This window comes from Magallana gigas, chromosome 10, assembly GCF_963853765.1.
Source record: "Magallana gigas chromosome 10, xbMagGiga1.1, whole genome shotgun sequence".
NCBI classification, from domain to species: domain Eukaryota; kingdom Metazoa; phylum Mollusca; class Bivalvia; order Ostreida; family Ostreidae; genus Magallana; species Magallana gigas.
The window spans coordinates 17,502,673-17,520,804 of NC_088862.1; the positions used below are offsets into that span (position 1 = coordinate 17,502,673).

The 18,132-nt window shown below is 31.8% G+C and overlaps 1 protein-coding gene and 1 long non-coding RNA gene across 2 annotated transcripts in view; one reads left to right on the plus strand and one right to left on the minus strand.

The window, feature by feature from the left end:
* Positions 1–27: 27 nt before the first annotated feature.
* Positions 28–18,132, minus strand: part of LOC117683556 (peroxisomal bifunctional enzyme) — a 44,110-nt gene continuing 26,005 nt past the window's right edge. The window contains exon 18 of the mRNA XM_066073629.1: positions 28–1,793. Within this exon, the coding sequence (XP_065929701.1) occupies positions 1,690–1,793 (104 nt within the window). The 3' untranslated portion in view covers positions 28–1,689. The remainder of the gene's footprint in view (positions 1,794–18,132) is intronic.
* LOC136272350 (uncharacterized) lies at positions 13,349–16,526 on the plus strand. Its single transcript, XR_010710334.1, has 2 exons — positions 13,349–14,463; positions 16,230–16,526. It is a non-coding gene; the product is annotated as an uncharacterized lncRNA (long non-coding RNA).

Genomic DNA, 18,132 nt, shown 5'->3' on the forward strand with positions numbered 1-18,132 from the left:
CAAGAATTTTTATTCTCAAAATCATAAAAAGTATAACACTGTTACAATCAAAAAGCAATAAACCAGACAATTCACACATAACGTAGTAATAAGTCTTTGCATGGTAATTGCGAATCTGCCCTCTTGCAGGGCAAATTGATATATTCTGGCAAAGTTTAGTCGGTAGATAATTAAATGATTCAAACAATTGATGTTACGTGATATTTCACCAAACTATGTCAATTGGCCCTGCAAAAAAAAAAGTATTGCAGTTAACGTGAAGGGATCTATAATTGCATTAAGTCATAAGTATGTAGATATTGCAATCTTTCAGCTTGCATTTGTTACAGTAATATTTTTCGAACAAGTTTCCATGGGCATTAATTAAAAGATTAAGTATTTTCAAATTGGACAATCGTGCAAACTCCTTATTCAATACAACACTTAAAGAGTTTTAGGTCTGATATAATAATAATTATTTGTAAATTAAAAAAACAAATTTAACAAAGAAAAACTTTAGTCTGCAAGTGTATAATAAATGGATACTTATCTTTTAATCTTCATTGTGAAGAAAGACAAAATGTGATGAACTAGTAAATTCTAGTATGTGTTAATAAACAAAAATTACCATAATTTAAGTTATGATTATATGTATAATCAATTTTAAAATTCTTAAAACAATTAACTCTTAGAGTTTTACCATTAGTAAATAATAAAATTGTTCATTCATGACACGACACATTCAGAAGAAAAAAGTCTTACAGGAAATACATAATCAACTAACCACGCAGTTTCACAATGTTGTTATAAAATGTTATCCAAGTTTTATATTTTTAATGATTATATATATCAAGCTTTAAATGTTAATTTAGATATAAAACTGGATTCAAATATTGCATGGTGTTGTTCATGATAACACAGTGTACACTTGTAATATTCAAATTTATTTTATAATTATGGTAAAAAGGTTGTAGCAATAAAATATCCTGTACATGTATATACCTGTATTATTACTAGTATTAAAATTTATTCAGCCTTTAATTTAAGTGTTTTATATATCAACAAAAATCATCTGAGATCATGATAATTATATCATATATAATTAAAACAACAAATTTCATTTCATACTGTGGTTTCATTAATATTCAAGGGTATCAATTTTCGTGGATAAAGTGAAAATCACAGTTTCAAGGAGATGTAAACTCATGGCCAATGACCCCATCAATACAAAATGTAAATAGAAATTGCATTTCAATGAACATTTAATTTCGTGTATCAACTTAAAAACGAAATCCACGAAAATTGATATTCAACAAATATTGATGAAACCACAGTACTGTACAATGTCATGCAACAATTAAGTTAAAATGATTGAATTTCATTCAGCCATTCAGTTCTCCTGTGTTTTATGTCCACCCATAAATCACAAGAAATCTGGATATAGTATAATATATAATTGAATAACAATTGTACATCATTTCATACATACAACAAATTAATAGTTCACAGGTAAAGACTTAAATTTACATGCATGTATATAGACTCATGACAATGGGACTATAAATGCATTTGAGCAGCACCTAGCTAACAAAGTTTAAAATCGTTCCTAAATCCCAGACAACACAAGGATGCATCATTCTGATATGTTATCACCTTCTGATTATAATATTGTATATGTAGGTAATAAAGTTTAGTTTGGCACGGCTTGAATCACATTTTGCTCTTAGATACATGATTGGCCCACTGGGTAAATGGCACATTGTTCTCCGCGAGTTTCTTCAGAAGTCGATTTGGAACCCAGTGTATGCTGTATGCTGATAACAAAACAAGAAAAATGCCTGTATACGTAATTGTCTCATTTTCCCAGGATGCATTTTCATGTATAATGGGGTCATAACTTAAATAACATTCGATATGTACTGTATATTAACTTGTTATCTTTGCGATGACGAATTTATGAATTCACTTTTTGTGATCACTCTCATATTATAAAAAATACTATACACATAATTTGACTGCCGTCATGAGAAAAGGGCCCTTATCTTTTGACGTCACAATGCTCAGAAAACGACGTCAAAGTAGCGGCATTGTAAACGCAGTTTTTCTATTTGCTCTTTCCATTTTTTTTCTGCGTCTGTGTTGTGCTTTTTGAATAACTAGAGTCTGGCCTTGTTTTTATACCGCGATTAATATTTTTTCGATCAAATATTACATGTTGATTTTAAAAATAAACATTTAATAAATGAAATATACATGTAACGTCAATATCTACACATTTCGAACTCGTAATATTGCACACAAGTTGATGCTGAAATATCATAATAATGCTGCTTTTGCATCAGCTATTAAACTTAAACACCATATTTTTCATTCTGTGTGTGATGAAAATATATATGCTCTAATTGGGATGTCAGTTTTATATATCGAAACCAAAGGCCCGTATCGCATACGCTTACTTATTGCGTATGATTGAATGCGACTGATCGTTGATTTACGATGATGATTAATAAAGTACTCTAGTTTGTATTAGCAATACATGTATGATTTTTTTAAGTGAAAAACAAAAACTACACTGCATACTCGTTGTTGATAAGAGGGGTTGAAGGCATACTCGTATAATTCTATTACGAAAGAATTTGCGATCAAATTTTGAAATTATTGAACGAATTAAAACGCATTGTAGCAACCTCTAATGATATAAAGTTGCATTAGTGGTCAGGATGTTGACCACTAATGATATAATTTTATCCCGGGTCAATTTTCAACCCGAGTCAATATTCTTTGTTACACCGACATGATGACTATTGTTTAGTAGTTTTGATTCAACCAACTTTATTTGATATTCTTTGTTGTTCTAATCTATAATTAACAAACCCATATATTCAACTTAACAACAGATAAGTGATTCAGTTGTACTACATACCACAATAGCAAATAGTCATATCAACTGGACCTTTTTATGATAATGAAATCCCTCTAAAAGTTTTACAATAATTTTTTAATATCGTAAAATTGCTTATCTTCAAATTTATCCTCTACTAATTTACTAAAAATATCTAACACAACTCCTTTTTGTTTAATGATGATCAATTTGGATATTGAAGTAAACAAACGAAGTCATAAATTGTATGTATTTTGTCTTTATGCGACTATTTTATTTCAGGTAAAACGGAAAACTGTCAGGGGCAATGTCAAAATGATGTATATTACAATAAAGGACTATATATATGATTAAATAACTCGCCCCCTCCCAAATTTAACCAATTCTTATGTAGTAGCATCTATGACGTCAGTTAGTAGATTTTGTTTGCAAATGTAAATGTCGTTATTTTTCCTTGATATTTTGCCTTTGTAAATATAGAACGCAGGTGTATTATATTATATCATATAATGTCATTAAAGGTTGCAAATCCATCCACTAATGCAATTGAAATTGTGTGCAAATGTATATCATTAGTGGTCAAGGTAATACTATTTTACATTTTTGCCATATCATTAGAGGTTACAATTTTTGACCGCTAATGATATAAATATGAAATTACATCATTAGCGGACGGTTAGGTTGTTCGTTAATGATACATGTAACATTATATCATTAGTGGTCAACACCATGACCACTAATGCAACATTATATCATTAGTGGACGGTGTATCATTAGAGGTTGCTACAACGCATACATGTTACTAACGGATTCGAAAAAATTGAGAATTTTTTTCACAGCGTAAAAATTTACTCTGATGTATCGCATTTGATTTCATGGGAAAATCTGATTCTTAGTGACATTTTCATGTAAAGTGCCTTTAATAAAACAACATAAAATTATATCTGCCTGTACGATTGAAAAACTTGTGTATTATTTGAGCGCAGCATATTTTATTTTCTTGTGCAATTAAACAACCCCAATCCACGTGTTGTGTGTACTTTTTAAGCTATTTTACATTAAAAAAAAATCAATCATAGCATGCCTGAAAACTCACCACATTTTCATGGATTTCTAGCATTTTTATATGATTATAAATATTCATCTCAAATCAGTAACGTACATGATTCAAAATTCCTTAAAACTAAACAGGTTTGTAAATGCAGTCATTATACTACTATACTTTTGATATCAAGTCGAAAAAATTGCCGTTTTATGAATAAACAAGTCATGTTTATCGATAAATATAATTTAAACACTAGATGTGCGACACTTACAATTAATAACATGCATGGACGTACAATTCATCTTCATAGATGATGGTTTCTCATCTTTTCTTTTTTATGCAAGAAACAAATTTCCATGATACTGAAGTCAATGTTTATGTGTGTATGTTACAATGTACAATGTACAGCAATAAAAAAATCCGAGAATCGCGATATTTTTTTACTTTTATTTAATTTTTCATCTTTTTTTTTAAATTGATAATCACTCGGCCGATATTCGTATTCAATGAGAGAGAGAGAAAGAGAGAGAGAGAGAGAGAGAGAGAGAGAGAGAGAGAGAGATTAATGCAGAGATACATTTTTAATTATTCATCTTGTAACATTGATAATAAGAAAACTAAATTAAGTAAACATGTAAAAATGTTACTACTCACTGAATATAAGCTACGTCTATCGGCACTGTACTATCGATTAGTGTAAAAAAAAAATGGACATAATAAATGCAGAAGTCTTATCAAAAGTTACATGCAATCTTGCATTTTGAAAAAAAAATGTAAATAATGCTTATATATGATTAATTATTTCAACGATTATGGTTTATAAAAATCGCATCACAAAAATACAACGGTACGCATGAACTTACAAAGCGATTAAATAGAATTGTAGATTCAGTACGTTGAACGGGGGGGGGGGGGGGGGGGGGGTTGTATTTAGTTGGTCTGTCGTATTTGATACACTTAATTAGGTGTGTATGAGTATGTTTAAACAATAAACATAAACAAAAGGTAGCGATCAATACCGAAAAAAATTAACGTAACCCGCGTTCTGTAATGTGGATGTCTCTATAGCCCGCATGTATCACCGAAGAAAGCATTTCATTGTTAGGGTCTTCCGTTTCCAACGGAAGACCCTTTTGTTTTTCTACGGTTTCTTTTTATTAGGGTCTTCCGTTTCCAACGGAAGACCCTCTTGTTATTCTATTGTTTCTTTTTAGGGTCTTCCGTTTCCAACGGAAGACCCTCTTGTTATTCTATTGTTTCTTTTTATTATTATTATTAGGGTCTTCCGTTTCCAACGGAAGACCCTCTTGTTATTCTATTGTTTCCTTTTATTATTAGGGTCTTCCGTTTCCAACGGACGACCCTCTTGTTATTCTATTGTTTCTTTTTATTATTATTATTATTATTCTTTTTCTTTATTTTTCTGACTTTTTTAAAGCTTAATATCTCAAAAAGTTTTCAACGGATTAACATGAAACTTTCAGAGATTTTGTAACATTATCGTCCCTAAAAGATGTTAAATTTTCAACTACAACGTCACTTCCGTTTCAACGTTACGTCAATTTTTAAATTTTAAAAAAGTGATTTTGTCCAGGGCGTTTTTCAAAAACGCTTCAAGATAGAGACTTGGAATTTTCTGTGTTGAAGCATTGATCGTTTTTATTTGGACATAAGGCTGGAATTTAGTTTCCGTCACTTCCGGTCTAAACCGGAAGTGTTTTAAAATTTTCGAATTTTTCGTTTTGATTTTAAATGTTTACGAGGTTTGTAGAGTTGGTCATGCTGAATACGAAACTGAAATCCGTTTGAAAATCGGACGATGCATTACAGAGATATCGGGGTTTAAAAATTGATTTTTCCGGAAATTTTGTTTCCGCGTCCTTGGTTTAAAAAATAGCGTAATGTTAATAGTAAAATTAACTCGTACCAAAAATAATTGTTAAGTCTTACTTAGACACATTTGGATTTTTTTTGTTAAGTTGTTCTTAAAATCAAGAAGGTTTTTGTTAAGTCGTACTTAAAATCATTCGGATTTTGTTAAGTCGTACCAAGAATTATTCGATTTTTTCATCTTTTTATTTTACTTTCTCTTGTTACTGGTTTAAGAGCTCTGCTTCTTACAGGAACTTTCAGCTTTACTTCCGACATTAACGGAAGACCCACTCGTTGCTTTGCAACGAGCTTTGCTCTAGTTATTAGGGTCTTCCGTCTTCAGCGGAAGACCCTTCTATTATTCTATTGTTTCTTTTTCACTTTTCTTATTAAGGTCTTCCGTTTCCAACGGAAGACCTTATTGTTATTGCTTTGTTTCTTTTTCCCTATTCTTATTATTATTATTTTTTTTCTTCCTATTTTTGTGCACGCGATTTTTCAGAAACGGCTCGGCTGATCTCAATGAAAGTTTCAGATATGATAGATATTGGTCTGAACCTGATTAAATTTTTTTTGTGTTGATGACGTCACATCCGTTTTTGAGATATTGAGATTTTTCTAATTTTTATATGGGTATTTTGTCTTCTGTTGTTCTCCTAAACTATAAGAGATATTAAGCTCAAATTTTTACGGTAGGTAGAGGAAAGATTGAAGTTTTGCATGATTGTTGTTTTGTATGTTTAACACTACTGGCGCCAAAGCTCGCGATGGCTCGAAAATTGACATTAATAAAGCGTCGTGAATTTTTGTGCTTTTCTCTCTTTATCTCTTTTCTGGAAAATATTTTGTTTAAACATGTAATGTAAAAAAAGTTCACATTTACAAGACCTTTCTGCTGATATCACGAAAAAGGGGCTGGCCCCTAAAATTAGGGACCTAGAAGGCTCTAAAGTCTTTTACCCATAGCTCTTCACCGAGGGATATTTTGTAATAGATTATAGAAGCAAATATGTTTATCTCACAGTTATGTATTCAAGCAATGTAATGATTTTATCATGTGTTACGTAATTAAGGGTTTTTAGGGGCCAAAAGTCCAAAATTTCGATCACCCATATCTCACAAAGGAAAAATATTTTGTAATTCAGTACAGGAGAAAAGTTGTTCAAAATGATGTTCCTAACAAAATGCAACCGTCAAAATTTTGTTAAACGGCCCTTAAAAGGAGAAAAGGGACCGGCCCCTAAAACCTTCTTTCTCATATATCTCCAAAACGGTAACGAATTTCTAAACACTTGTTGAACAAAATTTGTGTAGAATCAAATGACCTTTTATTTGATTTCAAGAAAAAGGGGCTGGCCCCTCAAATTAGGGGACCAAAGGGCTCTAAAATCTTTAATCTGTAGCCCTTTACTGAGAGATATTTTGTGAAATATTATAGAAGCAAATGTGTTTATCTTATAGTTCTGTATTCAAGCAATGTAATGATTTTATCATGTGTTACGTAATTAAGGGTTTTTAGGGGCCAAAAGTCAAAAAATTTGATCACCCTTATCTCAGAAAGGTAAAATATTTTGTAATGCAGTATAAAAGAAAAGTTTTTCAAAATGATGTTCTCAACAAATTGCAACCGTCAAAATTTTGTTAAACGGCCCTTAAAAGGAGAAAAGGGACCGGCCCCTAAAACCTTCTTTCTCATATATCTCCAAAACGGTAACGAATTTCTAAACACTTGTTGAACAAAATTTGTGTAGCTTCAAATGACCTTTTATTTGATTTCAAGAAAAAGGGGCTGGCCCCTCAAATTAGGGGACCAAAGGGCTCTAAAATCTTTAATCTGTAGCCCTTTACTGAGAGATATTTTGTGAAATATTATAGAAGCAAATGTGTTTATCTTATAGTTCTGTATTCAAGCAATGTAATGATTTTATCATGTGTTACGTAATTAAGGGTTTTTAGGGGCCAAAAGTCAAAAAATTTGATCACCCTTATCTCAGAAAGGTAAAATATTTTGTAATGCAGTATAAAAGAAAAGTTTTTCAAAATGATGTTCTCAACAAATTGCAACCGTCAAATTTTCGTCGAACGGCGCCTAAAAGGAGATAAGGGACCGGCCCCTAAAACCTTCTTTCTCATCTATCTCCAAAACGGTAACGAATTACTAAACATGTGTTGAACAAAATTTGTTTAAAATTTAATGACCTTTCATTCCATATCAAGAAAAAGGGGCTGGCCCCTAATAAAAGGGGACCAAAGGGCTCTAAAGTCTTTAATCTGTAGCCCTTTACTGAGAAATATTTTGTGAAATGTTCTGGAAGCAAATGTGTTTATCTTATAGTTATATATATTCAAGCAATGTAATGATTTTATCATGTTTTACGTAATTAAGGGTTTTTAGGGGCCAACAATTTTCTAAACACTTGCTGACAAAATGTGTTCAGAATTAAATGTCCTTTCATTTGAATTCAAGAAAAAGGGACTTGCCCCTTAAATTGGGGGATCAAAGAGCTCTAAAATCTTTTATCTATAGCCCTGTAATGAGAGCCATTTTGTAAAAGGTTATTAAAGCTAGATTAGGTTAAAAAAGCATGAGAACTTATACCAAATCAATACAATAAAGCATTAGTACTTCACTCCTTTTCCATAACATGTTTGCTGTCGAAAATCAAAGTCGATGATGTCATATTTCATTCTAAAAATCGAACGGAAGACCTCCTCGTTGCTCGCAACGAGATCGTGTCTAGTTCTTATTATTATTCTTTTTTTTTCTTACCGATTTTGTGCAGACGATTTCTCAGAGATGGCTTGATAGATTTCATTCAAATTTTCATGATTAACGTGTTTTTATCTGAAGTTTATTGTTTTTTATCCATTTCTGAAAATACACTTCCGGTCGGAAGTTATCGTCCGTTTACGATTTTAAAAAGTCAATTTTGTCGGCAACGTTTCTCAAAAACGAGAAAAGATATAGGGCTGAAATTTTTAGAGAAGACAGATCTACCGTTTTTCTGGTGCAACACACTCACCAAAATGTCCGCCGTCACTTCCTGTCGTTTTTGGAAGAAAATTTCAAAAATTGAATTTTTCGACTTTTTTATTTTTTAATATTTTTTTTTGAAATTTTTACACCTTATAGTGACCCTTTTACTGTTTAAGAATATGTAATTAGTTTTAAAATCGATCAAGGCATTCTCGAGAAATTAAGCGTCAAAGTTCTGAAGCGGAGTCCGAGTAGCTCAGTCGATATAGTCGTGGACATGGCCCAGGCGACCCGGGTTCAAGCCTCGAGTGCCGCAAAAAAAATTTTCATTTTTTTTTCGCTTAGATCTACGATTTTATATTTGAATTGATAAGTTTAATCTAATCTATTCAAAAATCGGGCGGAAGACCCACTCGTTGCTCGCAACGAGATCGAATCTAGTTATTATTATTCTTTTTCTTTATTTTTCTGACTTTTTTAAAGCTTAATATCTCAAAAAGTTTTCAACGGATTTGCATGAAACTTTCAGGGATTATGTAGCATCACTGTCCCTCAAAGATGTTAAATTTTCAACTACAACGTCACTTCCGTTTTTACGTTACGTCAATTTTTAAATTTTAAAAAAGTGATTTTGTCCAGGGCGTTTTTTAAAAACGCTTCAAGATAGAGACTTGGAATTTTCTGTTTTGAAGCATTGATCGTTTTAATTTGGACATAAGGCTGGACTTTAGTTTCCGTCACTTCCGGTCCAAACCGGAAGTGTTCTTAAATTTTCGAATTTTTGAATTTTTCGTTTGAATTTCAAATGTTTACTAGGTTTGTAGAGTTGGTCATGCTGAATACGAAACTGAAATCCGTTTGAAAATCGAACGACGCATTAAAGAGATATCGGGGTTTAAAAATTGATTTTTTCCGGAAATTTTGATTCCGCGTCCTTGGTTTAAAAAATAGTGCAATGTTCAAAGTAACATTAACTCGTACCAAAAATAATTGTTAAGTCGTACTTGAACACATTTGGATTTTTTTTTATTAAGTCGTTCTTGAAATCGGAAAGGTTTTTGTAAAGTCGTACTTAAAATCATTCGGATCTGTTAAGTCGTACCAGGAATAATTCGATTTTTTCATCTTTTTATTTTAGTTACTATTGTTATTGGTTTAAGAGCTCTGCTTCTTGCAGGAACTTCCAGCTTTACTTCCGACATTAACGGAAGACCCACTCGTTGCTTTGCAACGAGCTTTGCTCTAGTTATTATTCTTTTTCTTTATTTTTCTGACTTTTTTAAAGCTTAATATCTCAAAAAGTTTTCAACGGATTTACATGAAACTTTCAGGGATTATGTAGCATCATCGTCCCTAAAAGATGTTAAATGTTCAACTACAACATCACTTCCGTTTCAACGTTACGTCAATTTTTAAATTTCAAAAAAGTGATTTTGTCCAGGGCGTTTTTGAAAAACGCTTCAAGATAGAGACTTGGAATTTTCTGTGTTGAAGCATTGATCGTTTTTATTTGGACATAAGGCTGGAATTTAGTTTCCGTCACTTCCGGTCCAAACTGGAAGTGTTTTAAAATTTTCGAATTTTCGAATTTTCCGTTTTAATTTCAAATGTTTACGAGAGTTGTAGAGTTGGTCATGCTGAATACGAAACTGAAATCCGTTTGAAAATCGGACGATGCATTACAGAGATATCGGGGTTTAAAAATTGATTTTTCCGGAAATTTTGTTTCCGCGTCCTTGGTTTAAAAAATAGCGTAATGTTAATAGTAAAATTAACTCGTACCAAAAAAAAATTGTTAAGTCGTACTTTAACACATTCGGATTTTTTTTGTTAAGTTGTTCTTAAAATCAAGAAGGTTTTTGTTAAGTCGTACTTAAAATCATTCGGATTTTGTTAAGTCGTACCAGGAATAATTCGATTTTTTCATCTTTTTATTGTATTTTCTCTTCTTATTGGTTTACGAGCTCTGCTTCTTACACGAACTTCCAGCTTTACTTCCGATATTAACGGGAGACCCACTCGTTGCTTTGCAACGAGCTTTGCTCTAGTTTCTTTTTAGGGTCTTCCGTTTCCAACGGAAGACCCTCTTGTTATTCTATTGTTTCTTTTTATTATTATTTTTTTTCTTTTTCTTTATTTTTCTGACTTTTTTAAAGCTTAATATCTCAAAAAGTTTTCAACGGATTTACATGAAACTTTCAGGGCTTATGAAGCATTAATGTGCCGCAAAGATGTTTAATTTTTAACTACAGCGTCACTTCTATTTTTACGTAACGTCAATTTTTAAATTTTAAAAAAGTGATTTTGTCCAGGAAGTTTTTCAAAAACACTTCAAGATAGAGACTTGGAATTTTCTGTGTTGAAGCATTGATCGCTTTTATTTGGACATAAGGCTGGAATTTAGTTTCCGTCACTTCCGGTCGAAACCGGAAGTGTTTTAAAATTTTCGAATTTTCGAATTTTTCGTTTCAATTTCAAATGTTTATAGGATTTGTAGAGTTGGTCATGCTGAATACGAAACTAAAATCCGTTTGAAAATCGGACGATGCATTACAGAGATATCGGGGTTTAAAAATTGATTTTTCCGGAAATTTTGATTCCGCGTCCTTGGTTTAAAAAATAGCGTAATGTTCAAAGTAAAATTAACTCGTACCAAAAATAATTGGTAAGTCGTACCTGAACACATTCGGATTTTTTTGTTCAGTCGTTCTTTAAATCGGAAAGGTTTTTGTTAAGTCGTATTTAGAATCATTCGTATTTTGTTTAGTCGTACCAGGAATATTCGATTTTTTAAATCTTTTTGTTTTAGTTACTATTGTTATTGGTTTAAGAGCTCTGCTTCTTACAGGAACTTCCAGCTTTACTTCCAACATTAACGGAAGACCCACTCGTTGCTTTGCAACGAGCTTTTCTCTAGTTATTCTTATTATTATTATTCTTTTTCTTTATTTTTCTGACTTTTTTAAAGCTTAATATCTCAAAAAGTTTTCAACGGATTCACATGAAATTTTCAGGGATTATGAAGTATCACTGTCCCTTAAAGGTGTTAAATTTTTAACTACAACGGCACTTCTGTTTTTACGTTACGTCAATTTTTAAATTTTAAAAAAGTGATTTTGTCCAGGACGTTTTTCAAAAATGCTTCAAGATAGAGACTTGGAATTTTCTGTGTTGAAGCATTGATCGTTTTTATTTGGACATAAGGCTGGAATTTAGTTTCCGTCACTTCCGGTCCAAACCGGAAGTGTTTTAAAATTTACGAATTTTCGAATTTTTCGTTTTAATTTCAAATGTTCACGAGATTTGTAGAGTTTGTTACGCTTAATACGAAACTGAAATCCGATTGAAAATCGGTTGATGCATTACTGAGATATCGGGGTTTAAAAATTGATTTTTCCGGAAATTTTAATTCCGCGTCCTTGGTTTAAAAAATAGCGTAATGTTCAATGTAAAATTAACTCGTACCAAAAATAATTGTTAAGTCGTACTTGAACACATTCGAATTTTTTTTGTTAAGTCGTTCTTAAAATCGCAAAAGTTTTTGTTAAGTCGTACTTAAAATCATTCGTATTTTGCTAAGTCGTACCAAGAATATTCGATTTTTTCATCTTTTTATTTTAGTTACTCTTGTTATTAGTTTAAGAGCTGTGCTTCTTACAGGAACTTCCAGCTTTACTTCTGACATTAACGGAAGACCCACTCGTTGCTTTGCAACGAGCTTTGCTCTAGTTCTTATTCTTATTAGGGTCTTCCGTTTTCAACGGAAGACCCTCTTGTTATTCTATTGGTTTTTTAGGGTCTTCCGTTTTCAACGGAAGACCCTCTTGTTATTCTATTGTTTCTTTTTCATTATTATTATTTTTCTTTTTCTTTATTTTTCTGACTTTTTCAAAGCTTAATATCTCAAAAAGTTTTCAACAGATTTACATGAAACTTTCAGGGATTATGAAGCATTATTGTGCCTCAAAGTTTTTAAATTTTCAACTACAACGTCACTTCCGTTTTTACGTTACGTCAATTTTTAAATTTTAAAAAAGTGATTTTGTCCAGGAAGTTTTTCAAAAACGGTTCAAGATAAAGACTTGGAATTTTCTGTGTTGAAGCAATGATCGTTTTTATTTGGACATAAGACTGGAAATTAGTTTCCGTCACTTCCGGTCTAAACCGGAAGTGTTTAAAAATTTTCGAATTTTCGAATTTTTCGTTTTAATTTAAAATGTTTACGAGGTTTGTAGAGTTTGTTATGCTGAACACGAATCTGAAATCCGTTTGAAAATCGGACGATGCATTACAGAGATATCGGGGGTTAAAAATTGATTTTTCCGGAAAATTTGATTCCGCGTCCTGGGTTTAAAAAATAGCGTAATGTTCAAAGTAAAATTAACTCGTACCAAAAATAATCGCTAAGTCGTACTTGAACACATTCGGATTTTTTTGTTAAGTCGTTCTTGAAATCAGAAAGGTTTTTGTTAAGTCGTACGTAAAATCATTCGTATTTTGTTAAGTCGTACCAGGAATAATTCGATTTTTTTCATCTTTATATTTTAGTTACTCTTGTTATTGGTTTAAGGGCTCTGCTTCATACAGAAACTTCCAGCTTTACTTCCGATATTAACGGAAGACCCACTCGTTGCTTTGCAACGAGCTTTGCTCTAGTTTTATTATTATTATTCTTCTTGTTTTTCCTTCTGACTTCTTTTTTGCTTTATATCTCAAAAACTATTCAACCGATTTGCAAGAAATTTTCAGGGATAATGTTAAATACTTGTCCCTTGAAGATTTTAAACTTTCAGTCATTAAGTCACTTCCGTTTTCTAGTTACGTCATTTTTAAAAATTTCAAAAAGTGATTTTGTCCAGGACTTTTCTCGTAAACGGTTGTTTATAAAGACTTGAAATTCTCTGTGATTGTAAATCTGCGGATTTACTTATGGCAAATTTACAAAAAAAATTATTTTGTCACTTCCGGTCGAAACCGGAAGTGATTCTAATTTTTCGGAATTTTCATTTTTTTGAGTGAATAATAAAATTATATGCATGTTGTAGAGTTTGCAAAGCTAAATGCAAAACTGAAATTCGTTTTCAAATCGGATGATGCATTTAAGAGATATCGGGGTTTAAAAATTGATCTTTCCGGAAATTTTGATTCCGTGTTTTTGGTTTTAAAAATAGTGCAAATTTCACACTGAAAGTAATTTCTACTGAAAACAATTCGTACTGATAATTAAACTATATATAAAACACAAAATTATATGCATATTGTAGAGTTTGCAAAGCTTAATACAAAACTGAAATTCGTTTTCAAGTCGGATGATGCATTGCAGAGATATCGGGGTTTAAATATTGATTTTTCCGGAAATTTTGATTCCGTGTTCTTGGTTTAAAAAATAGTGTAAAATTCACACTGAAAGTAACTCCTGCTGAAAACAATTCGTGCAGGTCATAAAACCGGACTCTGTTTTTTAATAGTTAATTAAAGTGTTTATCGATACAATTTCGTTATTTCGATCGATAATTACGTTGTTAGTATTTATTAGTCTTATTAGTTTTAATCGAAATAATTATCGTACGATTCCCCATTTCAACTCGCCATGTTTTGACTGCGAACAAACAGCTGATAGCGGTGTGTCTACATTTTTAAAAGAAGCATGGCCTGCAAGACGTCGATAGTGGAAATTTCAGCTCTACTAACGTATGACAGATTATAAAGGTATGTTTCAATACAGGATATGTCGTATTGACTTTTTCTTTTCAAAGTATTTGCACTTTTCAATCTAATCCGAGATTCCTCTGACTCTTCTTACCTCCGCTTTTGAAGTACATCACAATATAAAAGCGGGCGTTAGAGTCAGCGGAATCTCGGAATATTATCTGTCCAGTGTATTTTCACGGTAGCTGCAGAACTGTAGCTCTCCGGGAAAAAATATTGACAGACCGGAGAGCTACAGGGCCACCCATTGAAAAAATTGTACATGTATATTTATTGCGCAGAAAAACGTGCGCTAGTTTTGGACTGATTTACCTTATTTATACGCAAATTCTGTGAAAACATTAGTACCATTAAATTCTTCATGCAATTTACTACTGATATCGACTCTTTATTTGCCTCAGACTTTCTCCGAAACACGCTACCGACCTCGGAAAATCAAGTATGTTGAATTTACATCGAGATCGAGAGTCGCCATTTTTACATGTAAACAAAATGGACCACATGAATTTACGGGACTGGTGATGGTGTTTAAAAGACTATCCGAGGCAAGTGAAGAGAGGATATCAGTAGTAAATTGCATGAAGAATTTAAAATTAAAAGCGGTGGGAGTCCTAAGGTACACAAGAATAGAATGTTGTAATTAGAGTGCATGTTTGCATGATGATAACTTTACCCTAAATATTTAAATATAGCAGATCTTTACCATATCGCCTTCACTTAATTAAATTTAAAAAACTCATGCTTGTGTTTAATTAAATAAATATATTTGACAAAGTAAATATTCAATCTAATTAAAATTAGACCTTTTGTCTCGCTCTCTGTTATATATGGTTATTGCTTGTGTAACAGGCATGTAAAACAGAGTGCGAGATGAAAAGTCTCAAATTTCAAATTATATCAAGCTCAGAATTTAGGTCAATGTTCCATGATATCTATTAAACAGTCTTCTCAAGATATAAGTATTTCACAGAATCATTGTAATTTGAGAGATTAGATTATCTTTTATACATATTGATTCATTTTAGGTAAGCTTTACATGCATATCACATCTACATAGCATGTAAATAATTTTTACTGCATGTGCCTCAGATCTCTCTCTCTCTCTCTCTCTCTCTCTCTCTCTCTCTCTCTCTCTCTCTCTCTCTCTTTTAATCTTGGCAAAGACTGAAACTGTCAGAGGGCAACTTAATTTTGTGACAAAAATATCTCGATCTTGTAAAAGAAATCCAAAGTGCATTGAATTTTAAAATGAGCATGTATTATTAATCCCTCATTTTTATGCGCATTATACATAGTATTGTTTTTAAAACATGTAATTCGTAAGAAAAAAAAACCCTCGCTAAATTTATTCGCAATAAACCCCAGTAGAATTGACAAAACATGGTATACACGTACCAGAAGCTTATACTTTGACACTGCATGTTTGGATTGGTAATATTCCTTTGTAGTTTATGAATTGAAATATTGCTGTCGCACTTCAAGTAAAACAAACTCTCTCTCTCACTCCTGCTCTCGCTCTCTCCCAATCTGATATGTCTATACCCAAGAAATTATTTTAATGGTATGATATTATGACTTGATATGCACATTTTTGTTTTTGTACTGGCTAAATGTTAATGTCATATACCGGTATTTGGATATGTCATACTTATAACACTGCATGGTCAGTGTATTTTTTCCAAAAATATTATGTATATGTTAATGTAAACACAGCTATTACAAGTACATGTATGTTAACACAGCTAATTTTTTTTTTTTCATTTCAGCTTAAAGCAGACTCTTGTTACCACATGGCTTTTACCTGTTGATTCTTGTGGTTTCAGCTCTTGAGGTTAACCTGTCACCTCTACCCACATGCATATTCCCTGTGTTCTACAGACTATCTACCGGTAATTCAAATTAAATCGGATAATGCATGAACAATAATGGAACTTTAAGAAAGCATCATGTCCTATTGTGGTTTGTTCATGTTTGATAAGAAATTATGAAAAACAAAATTAAGGCTGTTTAAAGAAATATAATTGTTGTGAAAATTTGTTTTTCAATAAAAGTATGCAATTATATTTCCTTCATTTTTTATTTTATAAAGATATTTAGATGTGTTTACATAGTTGAAAAATCACCCAACTCTTTCCAGTTTTCTCCATTAAGATTACATGTAGGATATGTAAATGTACATTTGACTTTTGAATAACACCAGCAATGATTATTACTTTTGAAATGAGCAAGAAACAATCTATTTTCATCCTTTTAAGGTATATATGCATAAAAAAAGTAGAAAAAACATGTCAAATTTGAACATTTTTAATGGAATTCTCCTCCGCCTCCAGCTACCCGGGTGTGTTTGAATTTAATTTTATTTAAGGCTGATGTTGAACTTGTTGATCTTACTGTTTTATCATGGTTAAAAAGAGACAAGAAACCAGAATAGATTAGATTTTTAATAAATATGATTGTTAGCTTACTTTTTTTCATGGAAAAAAGAAATCACATGCAGGAATACTTGTCTATTTATTTATTAAAATGCTACAAATCATTCAAGAAACATAAAAAGATCAAATTTTAGTATCATTGATGATTGTTTTCAAACATGTGTGAGAAATGACTCATAGAAATTGCCACAAGTTTCAGAAAATTAGGCAAAATATTTCAAACCATGACTTTTTATGAAAATCAAAAGATAGGGGGTGGGTATACATGTAAGGGCATTTCTAAGTTATGTGAAGCTTTTATCAAGATAATATCATGTAGATGTATGTTGTATTGAATAAGGTTTCTTATTAAAGGTGGTTGAACAACAATTGACCTCTAAAAGGTCAGGTAAAGATGTTTTACTATGGAGAACCCTGTAAACCTGTGTTGAGTAAAAGAAATTGGAAATGGTGGGTTCACTTAAATGGCCATATGTTTATTAAACCTCAATGGAATTGTCAATATGTGGTATACTTTTTTCTCAGAATTGCATTAGCTTTCTTATTCTAAGACAAAGACATCTGTTCATAAAATGTACTAAGTTAAAGGTAGCAAGGGACGATTCGGATAAAGTACCCGTTAATATTTTTGTAAAATTAAGGTACATCACTACACCTAGACTTATACTTTTTAAGACACTACTTCACAAGATGGCGATTTAAATGTTTTGTTGAACACTTAATATCGTTCGATTGGGTTGTATACCGTCATAGCTTAATGGTTAAAGTATTGGGTTTCTAAACCGTTTGAGTTTTAGTCCGCCTGGAGCTTTTGTTACTGTTTATTGAATTAAATTTTTGAAAATGTAATTGTTCATCCAAATTTGCACATTTTTTGCCTTTTTGACTTAAACACTTCTTATCAATTATGATATCTATCATAATCAAGTAATTTTCTGCTGATTTGAGAAAATATTTCAAGGTGTTTTGAGCCACCTTAAGAGATGCTGTACTTGAAGGCTTATGAGTGTTGCTAAGATTCATAAAATGAATTTTAATGATCATCATTAGAGGGATCTCCCTTGTTGGAATTGGTATGCAATATGAAAACCCCTAATGTTTAATACGTATATGAGAATTGAATGGTGAAACTTGCGGCTAAGACTGTTGTGTTGACTTTACACTGTGAAATTGCAAGTTACAAATGGGAGGCTATATAACTCGAAATTTATGTGGATGGGACATTATATACCTATTC